Below are 16,561 nucleotides of genomic sequence, written 5' to 3'. Positions count from 1 at the left end.
CACTAGACTACATGAAAAAAACGGGAATAAGTCATGGCTGAGGGATTATTAACTTCTAATGACCATTATTTGCTCTCTTGTCAAATGAACGGGAAATATATTTCTTGCCCAAAAGTTCACTGCTAAACAGTCATTAATCTGCCGTAAATATGAAAACACGATTATGCATACATTACTTCAAGTCGAACATTCATCATTTCAAAGAGAGATACCATCAACGCGAGGTTATTGAGAACGTTAAAAGAGCAAATGGTTGTCATGCCTGAATTTCAGTCAGTCAATCTTGAGAAGTAGCATGTCTTTGATGTATAAATCTGTAGTTTTAGGCATTCACCTCACCCTTGTAAGTGTTAGCGGCATTCGAAGTCCTCTTTATCCAAAACAACAATACGATAGAAAAACAAATAAATCAGATATGTTCGTTCCAACCTCAGCGAAAGCCTAGGGAAACTTTTGCAATTGCTAATATTTCGAAAGGCTAAACTTAGTAGAAACGTAAATATTGATAGAATATTATTTACAGTCTTTTATAGAACTTACATTAATAATTCCTCGTGTTTCATCGCCCTGTGGAATATCTGAATGTATGAAAATAAATAATAAAAACACTATTCAATGCAAAACAGTATTCTGGATTGAATTATCAATTTATGTCAATATCTCTTTTGATTATAATGGCAGAACTGAGATTACGTTGGAGGCCATTCATACTGTATGGAAAAAGGAATTATAATTATGAAAAAAACGCTTGTGCTTATGTAAAACATTTATCGATAATAATTAAAACATACGTAGGGGTTTCTACTCTGATGGCATATGAATAAAATATATAGTTTTGAATGCGATAATTGGTGGCATGATTTGAATAAGTGATCCGAACAATTTACTTGGCAGAATGAATATTTTTCTAAGATATAGGATAAAATGATAAGTACACAAAGCTATCAAAATACTGACAAATAAAAACTGGAATCACACTATAGTAGCGAATAGAGATGATTGGAGGGTATTTAATCACAATATTTGAAGCATCATACTTATATTTGTTACCTAGTTGTTAGACAGCATCTAGCAACTAAAATTTATCATGATTTTGCGATAGCGTAGGGCAGAGCCAACACAAGGTTCTGAAGAGTAATTTAAATGAATGGCTTTCCATGGTATTCCACATTTTAAATAATTGAGAAATTGAAAAATAATCCAGGAATTACGATAGAAATAGTGGATTAATAATAAATTATATTAGAATTATTCCAAATTATATTATACTTCCAAGTAACAAGGGGTAGACAAGGGCTTAAGCAAACTTTATTATATTTTTTTTTCGTATTTTTGATCAATAAAAAAATTGTTCCCGCGCAATATTAAATTTTGAGAGCAGGTCTTCGCGCGATTATTCATAAATGAGCACAGAGCGTTCGCACAAGCGGATGAAAGATGCTCGAAGGAAAGCGGTGAAAGTGAGAGGGATGGGAGAGAAAGAGAGGCGTCGAAAGGAAGGCGAGGAGAAGGGGAAGGGGTTGGAGGGGAGGTGGAAAGGGAAGGGAGGGGAGGGGAGGCGCGCGCCCCAGACGGACCCGACCCGCTGTTTCCCCTCAGTGCCTCAGTCACGTTCCGAACGCAGGGCCGCGAGCACACCGGCGGACGCCGCGCGAGGCAAAGTCCCGGTCGAGAGACAGCGAGGATACCGCGGGGAAAGCGCGCCTCTTCAGACGTCGGTCTCCCCGCTCGTGGACCTTCAAGCGAAACTCTCTCCCTGTGCATCCGAGCTTCCCGCGCTGAAGACACTTGCAGTGTTCACGGAGCATAACACAACGCGCGTGGCGTGTCATCATTCTTCTATTCTGTCCGACGCCCAGGCATGAACAAAGTGCTTCGAGAGCCTGAATATTCAGTATATTCTTGTTCAAACAATTTGTGTCAGTGAATTTTTGGATAACTTCACCAGTGTCTGAAATTGGGATGTAAACAGTGCGAGGAGACAAAACAAGACGTAGCCCTCGCGGCTGAGGCGGGAGTTGTGATACAAACTTTGGATAAGGAAGTGTTTTCATCTTTACTGTTATGGATACGTTGCAAGTCCCTGGATAAATATCCAATGCAACCCGTTTTAGACCATACACACGTAGTAAAGAAAACAAGACTATTTTACGAGTCTGAGGGAGATAGATTTTTGGTGTGCTTCTAGATTTTGCACCCGGTCGTTTCGGCTGTTGCAGTGTCGGAAAGTTTTTACAAGAACAGTGGGTTTATTATTTACACTCTTCATTTTTTTGTGCAAGTTATATCGTGTACCCAGCGTTCTCCGTGTTTGGGATTGACTTCCATTGCGGATACAAAGGAGCACGTGGGTGGTGTTCCGTGTTTGGATGAGCAAGTGCGTTCACTCCCGAGTAGCTTGGTCCAGCGGCGATGCGCTTTTGTTCTTCCGCTTGCAGCCGGGCCGAAGCGTAAACAAAGCGGCCGGAGTGACTGGCAGCGAGCGTGGGCACTGTGACCTGTGTCCGTGATCTCAAGGAGTTATCCGTTGATTCCCAAGTGCACTGAGGAAGCGCTACACTTTTAAGGAAAAGAGTGCTGGCCCGCGTGTCATTGCACTCTGCAACACCCATCTGCGAGACGAAACAGAGTGCATTTTCAGTAACCTTCAGCTCTCTTACTTGCTACAAGCAACAAATCAAGTTACACTGACAGTGTTTAAACTGTTGCAGTTGGCAGTAACCTGAGTGATATCAAATTATTTGTGGAATTTTTGTCGTGTTCTCCCATGATTGGCCGCATACATTCGTGGAGTGCATAGGAATCTCTGGGCTTTTGTGTTTTTCACTTTCTTCTTCTCCTGACATATACGTTTTTTTATTTAAAAAAGTGAATTAAGGGATTAAAAATATTGGGCAATAAATTTTATTCCCAAAGAACGGTGATTCCTTTAGCTTTAGCAACGTGAGGGTACTTTTGATAGAGTACATTTCTTAGAGTTTGACCTTGTTCTAGAAGCACACGAATCCAATTGAGTTCCATGAGGAATATCATATACCAAATGTAAACAAATAAGGCATAGTTATCTCCAGGCTCATGAGTGGATTCGTTGTATGGGAACGCATTTTTTCTTGATGACTTTTCCTCTAATTGATCTAAAAGGAGTATTGCGAAACCGATAACGTAACGGAATAAGGAAGAAGACATTAAAAGGAGGTCATAGGATACACATAGTGCATAGGGATCTCCAGGCTAGCGATTGAATAATAAAGCAACACATTTTGATGTGTTGCTTCTACTCTTTTAATCGATATACACGATTTCCCACGAGACCGATATCGTAAGAAAGTAAGGAATAAGAAATAACAAGGCGTAAATTTTTGAGCGCCACGGGTCGACCACCCCGCCGCCGCCGGAGCGGGCAAGAAGTCGGAGTGGAGAGAGAGATAGGCTTCCAGCCTCGTCCGCCCCTCCTCAGCGCATTAATTAAACTTACGACTCATTCAAGGCGCTCTGGTCAACGAGGAGACTCATCCCCCCCACCCACCCTGCCCGGCTGATTGCATTTGCGGACCAGACGGGAGCATCATCGGGCCACCTGCCCCGCTCCGCTTCACCTTGACTCGGCAGGCCGCAATACGCCGAGGTGATCTTCACAACATCACGCCCAGAGGAGAAGGCGGAAAGGTGCGAGTCGAAAAGATTCATAGCACCGACTTCATCCCAGAAGTGCATCCCCGTGGATTTCGAGACTAAACACAATAGAGAATTATTCAAATTACATTCGTCATCGGCAGGATCTTTCTAGCCAGGAAAAAAAAAGTTCCAAACTGTCCGCTGTCACCACGGAAAGAAATGTAGGTTTGTACTTATGAGAGGCTCATAAATACGTTAAATAAAGCTACTCAAAATTTTAACGAGCTATTCCAGTTAACTTCCCTAAATATTCACGAAACAAACATAGTTATCCGTTTGACAATCACAAGCAAAGTTCTGCGGTCGACATTTAGTAAACCATCATATAGGAGTGTAAAAACCAACAAATTCCCATATTCCTACCTGAAGTGTTACCGTGGTTACAATTTTTATCTCGAGAAAGACCCAGTGTGAACTCAGCCTTCTACTTGACAAAGCAAAAAATTGTCATACCTTAATTTTACATCAAGTGCAATATTAGTATGCCAAATTCCTCAACTTCACAGTCTGAAGACAAGCAAACAAGTTTTCGTCTCGAATAGCAGACGCTAGACTAAGGAGACCTGAGTTCCACCTCCATCAGGTAAGGTCCTCACCGCCGGCCCAAACAAAGACGCACGGAGAGGCTCGCAGGTGAAGGAATACAAAAAAGGAGCAGACAAAAAAAGTCGACGTGTGTCGGAAAGAAAGCCCTTCTCGTTTACCTCCCACGCGCCCCGCTCAAGTCCGCGCCATCTGTCGCCCAAGTGGCCCACTTACAAAAGACGTTTGCGGGGAGGAAGTACAAAGAGGAGTCAGACGGTTGAAAACATTCGACTGTCCGCGACCTTCCCCAGAAGGTGTGAGAACTGCAGGATACAAAAACTAAGGGCGCCAAAACGCACAACTCCTTCCAGCGAGACGGTAAAGCACGTACAACGCAACCGCACTGATCCAAAGGACTACTGGATTGTATAATTACGGACAAATTCGGAAAATAATAATTTTACCGGGCTTTACAATACGTGTTACGTCCACAAATGTTTGACCCACCGTGTGAACCCGTATAGCCCATAAGGGTTTTTCAAGAAAATTACGTCCTTAATTTTCGGATGCCAATTTTTTTCCAAATTTCAACTATTATGCGGAGATGTTGTTTCATTATTAGCAGTGAAAGGTTATTGTGAATGAACCACCGAGAGATTGGGTCGAACATATGACATTGGTGTGAAATTAACTGCGCATATTTTCTTGTCCTAGAAAAAGCTTTGTAAAGGATAAATATTTCAAACTCCATAGTGAATTATGTGGGTGTAGAGCTGAGTTAGCCAACGGCTTTTTCTCATTGATCCATCAGGGATAAAGAGTGGGCAACAACGAGGGAATAACTCTTACTTTCTTCGAAGAGTTGAGTTTTTCTTTAGGGAAAAGTACTTGGGTACTAGTAGTTCCAGGTCTTTGGAGTGCACTCCACGTGCTGATACTAGCAGCTCCCCAAGGTGGCGCTTTTCCTGTAGGGTCTCTCCGGTATTGCCCGACTGTCGCAGCGAACGGGCGGAAGGCGCAGCATACGGTGCCTGCGGAGGTGACATGTGATAGTGTCCGCTACCGGCGCGTGGCTTCCACCAACCCGGTTTTGCGCGTGATTAAAAAAAAGTGTGTGAGTGAGAGTGTGTTTCCACATATTAGTGCTCGTGAATGCCCCCCCTCACCGGCGACCCTTTGGCGTGAGTGTGCTATGCGCGGCTCCGCCCACGGGTCATCCACTATCGCCGACTCCTCCCCATGGGATTGGGTGTCGTGGCGGCCCGCAGCCGCGCCGTGGTGCCGGGAGACGTGGGCTGCGCCTTGAACGCGGGCTCGGGCATGGCCGGGTGCCGGGGTGCAGCGGCGGCGATGGAGGGACCACGCCTGGACGGCGAAGGCGAAGTCCGCGACTGTTTCGGAGGTGAAAGTGGAGGACGGGGACAGAGCAAAGGTAAGAAAGCATTGTCTTCCCATCCTCCTTACTCCCGGAGCCCCTCCCAATATCCTCTGGAGGGGGCGTCTCAGGAATGCGGTCGTGTGGCCAAGACGGGACAATATGACGACGGAGGAGAAGTGGCGCGAAGGAACCATTTGAATGAATGAGAATACGAGGTGTGTCAGAAAATAACGGGAAGTTTTAAATTTTTTGGCTTGGAGGGTACAGTTGTCAATTTTTCATACTATATTGGTACACTAGATGCTCCTGAAGTATGATAAAATGTTCAGCTGCATTCGTTGTTTACTTTGTCTGTGGCATTCGCTAAGATTATAATTGTTTTTATGACATCGACGATTTTCGGCTCACGCTTCGTTGATTGTTCGTGAATTTTCAGCCAAAAAAAAATACTGTCACGATGCCCCAGCCTCATACCAGTTAAAATTTTTAAATGTGAGACACAGGTATGGATCCACATGACTTATTCCTATTTCGAAAGATTAAGAAAGTCTTAAAGGGCCGTCCTATAACAGACATAGATCACAGTAAAGGAAATCGCTTATAGAACCGAAGGTTATCACAAAGATAAACTTTTACAAGTCTTTCAAGGATTGGAAGAAGGCTAGCACAACTACATAATATGTAATGGGTACCATTTTGAAGGCGAAATCACTAATATAGGTGAATAAGTAATTTTTTTCAATAAGCTGAAATTCCCGTTATTTTCTGAACGAACCTCATATATCCTGTCAGCACAGATGGATTGAGAGGACTTAACGCCCACGCTCGATCGGTCGTGTTTTGTCTCCCAAAGCGACGTCTTACTCGTTTGAATCTCCTTCGTCCATGTAAACCACTAACGTCACACGCACATTGAGTCGCGATGCGCAAGCGTACCCGAGATAACGAGCTCACAACCTTGTCATGAATGTGAAACTGTAAGCAGTGAGACGCCAGTGGGCGAGGGTAATGTCTTGACCAACGGCTTTAATGGTATAGTGTACAAATCCATATATTCTTTCGTATGTGATTGAAGACTTGAGTGATATTGAAAATTTTAAGGCATATGGAGTGAATCCTTGTTGTCAATATTAGGTCGTATCTCAAAACATAAAAACTTATAATCTTCAAAATACTGAGGTTAAACATTTGAATGTGATACACTGAAACATATTTACAGGGTTCTACTCAATAAACCGTAATGTTTTGACATGACATCGTAAATTTTAAGCATGAAACGCATCACAAAAAGAGACTTGCCATATATTTGGTCATAATCTGGGGAACATATCTTGGCTCAAGAACAGTATGTGCTATATACAGTATGTCCTAGATTCTTCCTGCCATCGCATCAATACCAAGGACGTGGCGAGGGATTCTTCGGAAATACACTAATGCTACTCTACACTGGTCAGTATCCCACGAAATGGAGAGAGCTTATAAAGAACAATTTCTCTCGTATTTTTCACTCATCCTGTTAAAATATTTTACTCTTTCCGAGTCCTCTGGGGGAGGGAATAGGGCACTTAATGAAATTTAAACTTCGTACGCGACGCTAATTCTCCTGAAATAAAAGGAAACATCCTATTTCCACGCATTTTATCACTGTCATTTGAGATTTTTTTAATTTTATTTTTAATTTATATCCAACTTCCCCGTAAACAGCGCATGGAGGCCTTTACAACGGAGAATTAACAAAGCACGACATAAACATCCGTGCCCTACATAAGGACCAACTACCCCGGTGGGATACGAACCCGCGACCTACGGTTTGGCAGGCGAAGACTTTACCTTACCGCCACCGAGGCCGGCATTTTAAGAAAATATTAAATTTTAGGTACTTTTTATCTATACGTTCTTCAACAAATGGGGCCCCTAGGTCGCTAGCAACGGTGAACTTTGGGAAAATACTCTGGAATAAAACTCTCTGGAAAAATAAGGTCCCGTTCGACTTATTGAAAGGCTTCACTCGGAACTAGAATTCCATTCAAAGCACGGCTTCACAGTCCAGGATTTTGGCTATAGGAATGTCAACCCGTAAGCCTTCACTCGTTTGGGGTACATCACACGGAATACATATACATATGTATATTAACAGATACTGGAATATGTATCCAATCGCTAAAAGCACATAGTTGGGCGAGATCAAGTAAGCATATTAAGTACTCAGTCTTCTTAATTAAAAGAGTTGAGGTGTGTTAAATGATCATTTCCCTTCCATTTTCGCTCTAAAACCTTCAGGATTTTATATTTTGGCGTCCTATTCTATCCTAACTATCCAGGAGTGTACATTCATAGAAATGAAAATAGATTATCTTTCTTCAGCTTTTATTGCTTTGTGAAGGATGATGTACGAGAAAGCTATTATTTTTAAGGCTTGCGAATAGTATAAAAAGTTAATGATAGATAAACATTGAGCTAGGCCAATATAATCTAGGTCAAGTAAGGGAAAAATTTGTAAAAAAATTGTTGCGCGTGGAATTTCTCTTTATCCCATTCAAAAACGTAGAATGGATAAATGCCTCAATAACCTCTAAATTCATTCCGGGAAAAAGAATACATTTATATGTTACTAAATTCTCTGACAGCGAATACAAAATACTTACAGAAATTGGTGCAGGACATCGAAAATATTGAGCGGGTGGGAGATATTGTCAAGCATTATGTGGAATTCAGATTTTTTTCACATTCATTTCTTGGAAAGTTTTTACAAAGAATTTACAAATATTTTCCATGTGTTTCAACAAATCCAATACAATTTTGGGTAACCCAGGTAGCTAGATATCTATGCCATTCCCAGGGATTGTAAGGAAAATATTTCTCAGATCTTGACAGCAGATATTAAAGATGTTGTGCGGGTGTTTTGTAAATATTTAGTGAAATGAGGTACTGCACCAGTTACTTCGGAAGACTTTCGTCGGAAGTAATGTTAATGTAGCATGACATCCCTCTAATACTCTAATAGGTAGACATTTTGATGACCATTGAATTCCCTGGGTAGCATTAAAGTTACTTAAAGAAAATGGCTAGTGGATATTGAAGGAAATAAGAGGAAATTTTACGAATGTTTTTTAAAATACCGTTTTTTCATTCATCTCATCCATCCCCTTAAAAGTGGAGTTACTGAAAACTCTCGGTTATATCTATATTGCGCTAGATAAAGAGGACATAGATATCTGCCAAGTTACCGAGAATGGATGAAAAATATTTCCTGGTAGCCGATAGAGCTTATGAAATATACCGATAAGTTATCTATTCAAAACAGGACTGTGGAGAATTTGATATACCTACAAAATGCCCCGAGGGTGCATACAAAGTACTTCCTAGCTATTGTTATTGGAAATTGAGAGAAAATTGAGCGGACTCTTCTTAGTAAATATTTAGTGAAATGTGGGATTTCCTTTCATCGCATCCATTACCTGGAAAATAATCTCAATTTTCCGATCGCGTTCTGTATCGGATATGCGTCCTATGTTCACCGAGGCGTGCATTTATCGTCAACGTTCATTGCTTACCTGCCTGCCCACCCCCTCCTCTCCTTCATTTCCCCCCTCCATTCTCCCACCCCCTTCCCCCGTGGCGACTTACGGCTACGAGCTCCACTGGGTCACAACGCTTCCCGAATGGCAATCGACGGAAACGAGATCTCTCCGAGGAAGCAGTTAATCCGACCAAAGTCGGGCAACTTGTCCCCTTCATCTGATTCCCGATATACGCTGCTGATTAACGACTGAAACGGGCTTCCCCGCACGATGATGGCAAGAACGAATAAAAAAATATAACGTTTCCTTTTGCCCCGTCAATTTTTTGAGCATAGCCTACCGATCGATGTTAAATACGGTTTAGAAGATCGGTTAAGGAGATTTCACCGCGACTGAACGGCTCAAAAGATGTATTTTCGTGTATTTTGTTTTTAAAATAAGTTCGTTTTCTTAGATATGCATATAGTTAGACATTAATCTTACACATATTCTTTGATGTGAGTCAACTGTGGGTCATTCTACTCTAATTGAATAATATATTACAACGAGAAAGTAAATTGTTTCTTTTTCATCCGTTGATTTTTGAGCCTAGCCTTCCGATCGATGTTAAATATGGTTCAGAGAGAATCGGCTAAATAGATTTCTATGTAATTGAACGACTTAAAAAAAACTACTTTGCGGATTTCGTTATTGAAAAAGTTCGTTTTCTCATGTATGCATTTAGTTAGGAAATAATATAACGCTTGTTTTGTGGTATTAATTACATTTGGGTGATTTGGAAATTAAATTGTCTCAATAAATATCCTTAGTTACAATTTTTTTGCAGGAATTTCTTCAACAGCTGTGGTTTAATCGAATCTCAGATTTACCGCTTAATAGTTTAGCATAAAAATGAAATTAAAAAAAATATTCCTTTTCCAAAAACATATTTTACGTCTCAGTTCGTTTGAGAAAGGGGGATTTTGAGGAATGCACAAAAAAATAAGCTATTTATTTGTTGGAGATTAAAGCGTGGGTACTGATTTGGTTAGGATGTTACGTGCCAATCATTTATCACCTATCAGGCTCTTCTACACTCATTTCTGATCAACCTAATCAGTAATTTCGCTTTATTCTCCGAGTGATGAGAAGCTTATTCTATCCTTTTTTTGGATAATTCATGCTTTTTCCGAGAAAAGGCTAATATTGGAAACTAGTATTTTCTACCACCGCGGTAGAGAAGCCCGTTAAGGCCATTAATCTATTGTATCGGGAATCTGATATTGGGGGCGCAGCGAAGGGGGAGTTTGGGAGATAAACGGAGAAATTTTTAAATAAAAATATTTTAATGTGACAAATTTTTTAACTAATATTAGGGGGACGGACGACTCACAAACAAAACATCAAACTATTCCCCAGGCGTAAAACTCACCATTTTGAACCATTTATCTTAAACATTTTCTTGGGGAGGACCCCTCATCTTCTATATCCCATACCATCCAGACTCCCCAGTATTAGTTGCGCCGAAAACCCCCCCTAACCATAATTCCTAGATGCGCCCCTGCTGGTCGCAATAAGAGAGGGCATCGCTTCGCACGACCGACATTATGTGACGATTTACTAGTATAGTCATTGTTTTAATTAAATATTAAATTAGAGTGGGTGAGAAGCCAAAGGGTTCAAGTGATTTCTTTTTTATACACAGCGTTAGGTAAGCATAGAAAATAAACGAGATCAATTAGATCTGTATTAGTGCATTTGATTTTCCACTCGATGTCAGCACAGAGGAGAGACTCACTCGTATCCCTTTGCGACCAAGTTTTTGTGTACTTCTTCCAACAATTAACTTTACATAACTCTGTTGAGAAAAAAAAATCACTTGTACCCCTTGGCTTCTCAACACCTCATTTGTACGTACCCATATAGTAATAGCCTTGTCAGGGTCCATTTGCTATGGAAAGATGAAAGTTTTACCCCAGTACCGAATACGTGCTTTTATCTTTTATGTATAATTTTAGCATAGATTTTCGATCACTGGTGATGTGGACTGAAACATGAGTTAAAGCTTACACTGACCTACATCTCAGTTCGTCTGAGAAAGGGGGATTTAGAGGAATCGTGAGTGGCAAACGGGACGATCCCCCTTCCACATAGGTTTTCCCTCCCCGAGTGTGTGATTTTTTTTCTCCGTTGCAAGTATCGCTACAAGGCCAAGCGAGGAAAGTGAAATGCCTTCGCGGGAATGCACGCTCGTGGCCACCTGCCGCGGATCTTCTGTCCTTTCTCATCGCGGCGTGTTGAGATTATGCGCGACCCTTTCTTGTGGGAAGATACCGCAAATGAGAAGCGTTAACAGGATTTCAGTCTCATGTTTTCTCCCAAGCTCTCAATAAATGTCTTCGGCCATGAGAGCGGTCGGCGATACAAAAAGGGGATGTAATCAACTCCACAAAACCATAAGGAGTGCATCTGTACAGAAAGCATGGGAAAGCAAATAGTGATGAACCGACCCACTTACCAGCGATTTTTTAAACTCATATTCCACTTTGGTGAAAAAGTTATTCCATCCTTTCCAGTAAGGTAATAATTTTTGCGATACGAAATATATTTTAATTTTTACAGGAAATATAATGGTAATACTATACATATTCTGAAGATTGCATGGACATTTATTTTTGGCGAAAATTCTCCCCCAGTGGTATAGTTAATCATTGCGTAGGGACATGTATTTTCATTTTTAGGAGAAATTAAATGGCTTTGCTATGCATATTCAGAAGAATGCTCGGGAAAAAACTGAACTCACTTGCAAAATTGAAAAGTAAAAAATCTACAGTCCCTCGAAACATAAATATATGGAGGAAATATCAAGGCTGTTTTTGAGCATCATTGTCACTATGTTCCGAGTTTGGCACATTTTCTCCCATTATCTCTCCAGTTTTACAAATGATTTCAAAATCCAGCTTCATTAATTATCTGGTCCCCTTGTTTGTCATCTGTTCTCTCGACTTTTTAGTTTTTCACAAAACACAGTCATTCACTCCTACGAATTGGAAACGCATCCTACTTCCCCTGAGATGGACTTCGACAGAAATCTTGGCCGAAAAGAGGGAAAATATTTTTACTGGGTTTAAGTGCCCTTAAAGCCGTTTCATGAATGGATAGCCCCGTCGAAGGTTGCTGGGCGGTGGCTACCGCGTGGCGCCAGGCTGGCCGGCCACGGGCGCCATTTCCACCTCCGCCGGATGGCGCGAACAAAAGAACTGAGAGACGCGACAAAGACCTTGGGGAATGCATGACGGCAGACACTATATAGTTTTGCGACCACCAAAGGCTCAGGGAAGGTGTAGTGCCCGGCAATAACAGCTCAAGAGCTGACATAAAAAGAGATGACATGTAACTGGCTTTTCTCCTCACGAGCGAAATTCATTTCAAAGCTAGTGTACGTCTGTTTAGCATGGTTTTGTGAGTTAATAGAAATCAAACTACCTAAAAATATTTTTTTTACCATAACAATGCTTATAAGAAACGATTTGCTCCAAGACTTTGAAGGTTCTGCGAATGGTCCATTCGGGCGAAAACCTAGACCTCGAAAAAACGTAATACATTAAATGGTGATATAAAATATTCCGGGTAAATAATACTCTGTTTAAATAAATAAAAGATCGTAGGACTCTTCCACAATTTATTTACTGCGTAAAACGCGTTTCGGCTCACTGAGCCATCATCTGGTACAAGATGATGGCTCAGTGAGCCGAAACGCGTTGTACGCAGTAAAAAAAATTGTGGAAGAGTGCTGCGATATTTTATTAATTTAAATATGTCTAACTTCCCCCAATTGAAGCCTTAATATGTTGAACGTAATAATACTCTGCCTTAAAATTCGATAAGTTATGGCTGGTAACGCATATTATTTTGAAAGATTACATAATAACCACTCCAATGCAGAAAACTAAAAAAATTCTATCGCTAAATAGATGATCACAACATGTCATTTTATTCCTTTGAGATAATTATGATTTCTATTTATACACATCAAATAATGGTATTGTGTGCTTCTTGTCAGCCTACTGTGTTATTATTAAACGGTGATTTTTACAAAATAAAAATGCGTTTTTCGTGACATTCTGTCCGATGTATGATTATTAAGGTTTTCAAGAAATGGCTTTGAAACTTTTAAGAGTTGTGTTTCTAAATTTTTTGCAATGAGCTATAACTGAATAATACCTAAATAAAAACTACACGAAATTTTGAAAAGTCTGGTCACCTATAAATCTCAAAATCTATCCATGCCTAAAGGATATAATGCAGGTAAAATAAAACCTTCATCGTACTAAAGAAAGGGTTTTGCAAAAAGATAAGGCTGATGAATTTCGTAGACGATTCTCTGGTAAATTATACGAACCACAACTAATTGGGATCCCAAGCTCATTCCAAAACAACTACTTTTCACGGGTGTTCAAGAATTTCCCCGGAAGTTACGAAGCCCGAATTTACAACGTTCTGGTGCACCATCTACAGCAGCGCTCAGGGATAGAAGGCTTCCAGAAAGTCTCTTAAGCAATGGAGATGTACCTTCAGCCAGAAACTGGGCCATGCTTCGATATGGATTGGTGAAATATACAATATTCATCGAAGAAGACAGCAACATTCACGTGAATCCCTTAGATGTTCTCATGGATAAAACTTTTCTCGGCCGATTCATACTGCTAAAAAAATTTAATTAAAAACTAATTACCAAGGAAAAATACCGCTACACATAATTAAATCCGGAATATAATTCAGTTGATGGAGCAAACAGGTTGAATAAAACCAATTTATTTTTTTCTGACGAGTGAGAATTGGCTAATTTGTATTACTTGCGATTTTTTATTGATTATCCTTATGGTGTACAAAAGTATGAGAATAATGTATAAAATTCCAGAATATTCAATAATTTATTTAAACATAATTAATTATATTTTACCCATGAGGTCACTCATTTTCATTTACAATGGATATTTTTAGCGGTGCATAGTATAGTTGGTTAAATGAATCAACTCCACGCGGCATTTCGGTTTCTAAAATAATTTCAGTAAAAGAGTGCTACTTAATTGAATTAAAATATTTTCAGCCTAAAATGTAGAGCAATAAATTTCCAAAAAGTATCTGATTTTTTTATTTTATGTAAAATTGAAAATAAATTTTATTGACATTCTCCCCAGGATTCGCACCCATCCCATTCGGTATAGGAAGTGGAAACTAATTCCAACCGTCACCGAATATAGACCGACGGCGCTGTAAAATACTAAGTTACCAGCATGGTAAACTTGAAATTTTGCAACATGAAGAAGACTCATTATTAACAACTAACTAGCCTAGAGATTCAATCCAAAGGTTTGGTTTGATACGTGAGGGGAGAGCTCACCTGGGAATAATATAAACTACTTCTGCGTGAATTCAATAGAATCAGGTTATGGAGTTCCTTCTTTGCTATCCAATGTCACTTCTCACTGTGAGGAATCGTTTGAGGGTGGCCGAAATCTTCAACTAGGATTTAACCCGAAACAAGCAGACAAGCACTCAACCCTTTAGGTTGCCAAGATCCCCAATCTACAGGGTGGAGAAAAATTATGTCAAGAAATTTTAACATTGGATAGCTGATGCCATTAGAAATCAAAAGTATTGATGATGTTTAGGTAGAAAACGCACCATTTTTAACTAAAAATATTTAGAGCCAAGTGCTTCGATTTACCGCTAGTTTTCCCTGCAGCCGAATGCCTTGGATACATCGTGATCTCCTGCAGGCAAAGCATTTATGAGCCATGAGTTGTCCAGAACATCCGGAATCAGGGCAAACTCGCGGCCAACCGGAGCGCTTGGCTCAAAGTCTCTTTACTTTAACAATTGTGCATTTCGACCTAAAAATCATTAGTAAATTTTTTAATCAGCTATTCACGGTTAAAATGGTATGACATAGTTTTTTCCACCCTGTATATCCAAAGGAATATTTTCTCTCGCTCTGTTCGTCAAAAAAAATCAAATATAGGAATAAAGGAGTGGATCGACCTACCTTAAGTTATTCTTAAGATCTGCCCTGCAAATGCGAAAATTTTTAGGAAGAAGTGCTCATCACTTATTTGTTAAATACATAGTGGTTTAAAAGAGAGAGTGTGAATTTGGGTCCATTGCGTCAATGTTAATTTGTGAGTTGTATTATATTAGAATTAATGTATTTCATAGATTTTTGAAATTGGTTTATTGGGACACTTAAATTCTTAGTAGCATGAGATTAGAATTAATGTATTATTTTTTGCCATGGGTGTATTTTCTGTTTCTAACCTTTGTATTAGATAGTTACATTTATTATTCATGTGTATACATCTAATACTGCCATCAGGCAGTAGTCTACTTGGAGCAATGTTTAATAATAATAATAATAAAAATATTTCTAGTGGAAGAAAGTTGTGGTAAAACTTTGCGGACACCGGTTTTCTTCGACCGGTGACAAATCTACTTGAAAATACATGGCCAACGGGAGTTAAGTTCCAACAATCTCCCATCCCTTCTCACTCAAGAAGAATTCGTCTTCGGGTAAGGGTCTCCACGAATGGAAGAGTTCTTCCCCGTGAATTACAGGATGAGCGGGCGGAATTAGCTGCCAAGTTTTCTCCCGGTTTCTTCAACCGAGCAGCCATTATTTCTCCTTTATTTTTTCGACTTGCTCTTTGCAGCTAAGTCGCACCAAGTTCTACGAGGACCGATTGCCAAATTCTTCGTTTTTCCGTTTGAATTCAGAGCAATAAACTTTTCCCATGCGTATTTCTTAACTTTCATTCTAAGACTCAAGAAAAATGCCAAAAATTCATTAGGTTTAGAGCATGATGGTAATTTTAAAAGTGTGTTTTTAATAAGAATGCGCTTTTAATCATCGAAATATGTCGATATCCAGCAAAAAAATCTCAAAAAACAAAGTTTTGCTGCCTTTTACACAATATTCGGTCTAGTTATAATTGGCTCAAACTGTAAAATATTCATTTATTTCAAGAGGCGATCTCGAAATTTCTAATATCCTTTTATAACCGTTGCTGGAGCATAAAACTATTCCCTGATGATTTAATTTCATCCAAAGACCTGGTTGTGAGTCGAAACACCGCTTAACGCTTAAACTTGTAATAAAAGTCACAGCGACGGATCATGTTTTACCAAGCATAAAGAAACTATGTAAATTTTTGACTGGATTCAATTTTCCCTGACAGGTGCCGGAGAGGTAACGAATCGCAACCAATGCCTTTCGTTTTCTTTGATGAAGGAAACTACCCCATTGCCACTTCAAGTAATCTGTTGTTCATGTCACACAGTTAAATTATGAAGCCTCTGTAATCTGTAACTTGAGACCGTCGGCCGTACCGATAATTTAAGATATTCCCAAACACCTCAACCTTAAGTTTCACGACAGCAACTATTGTACACTCAACCGTTAAAAAGCTAGTTTTTTTTTCAAAAT

General features: G+C 39.9%; 1 protein-coding gene across 1 annotated transcript in view; it reads left to right on the top strand.

Annotated features, from left to right (window-relative positions):
• The first annotated feature begins 1,625 nt into the window (after window positions 1–1,625).
• The window catches only part of LOC124162335 (ras association domain-containing protein 10-like), a 419,294-nt gene continuing 404,358 nt past the window's right edge, over window positions 1,626–16,561 (top strand). The window contains exon 1 of the mRNA XM_046538839.1: window positions 1,626–5,632. Within this exon, the coding sequence (XP_046394795.1) occupies window positions 5,440–5,632 (193 nt within the window). The 5' untranslated portion in view covers window positions 1,626–5,439. The remainder of the gene's footprint in view (window positions 5,633–16,561) is intronic.

Source organism: Ischnura elegans, chromosome 7 (genome assembly GCF_921293095.1).
Source record: "Ischnura elegans chromosome 7, ioIscEleg1.1, whole genome shotgun sequence".
Taxonomy (NCBI): Eukaryota; Metazoa; Arthropoda; class Insecta; order Odonata; family Coenagrionidae; genus Ischnura; species Ischnura elegans.
The sequence above is the reverse complement of the archived record's forward strand: the minus strand, read 5'-3'. Positions and strand labels throughout refer to the sequence as shown.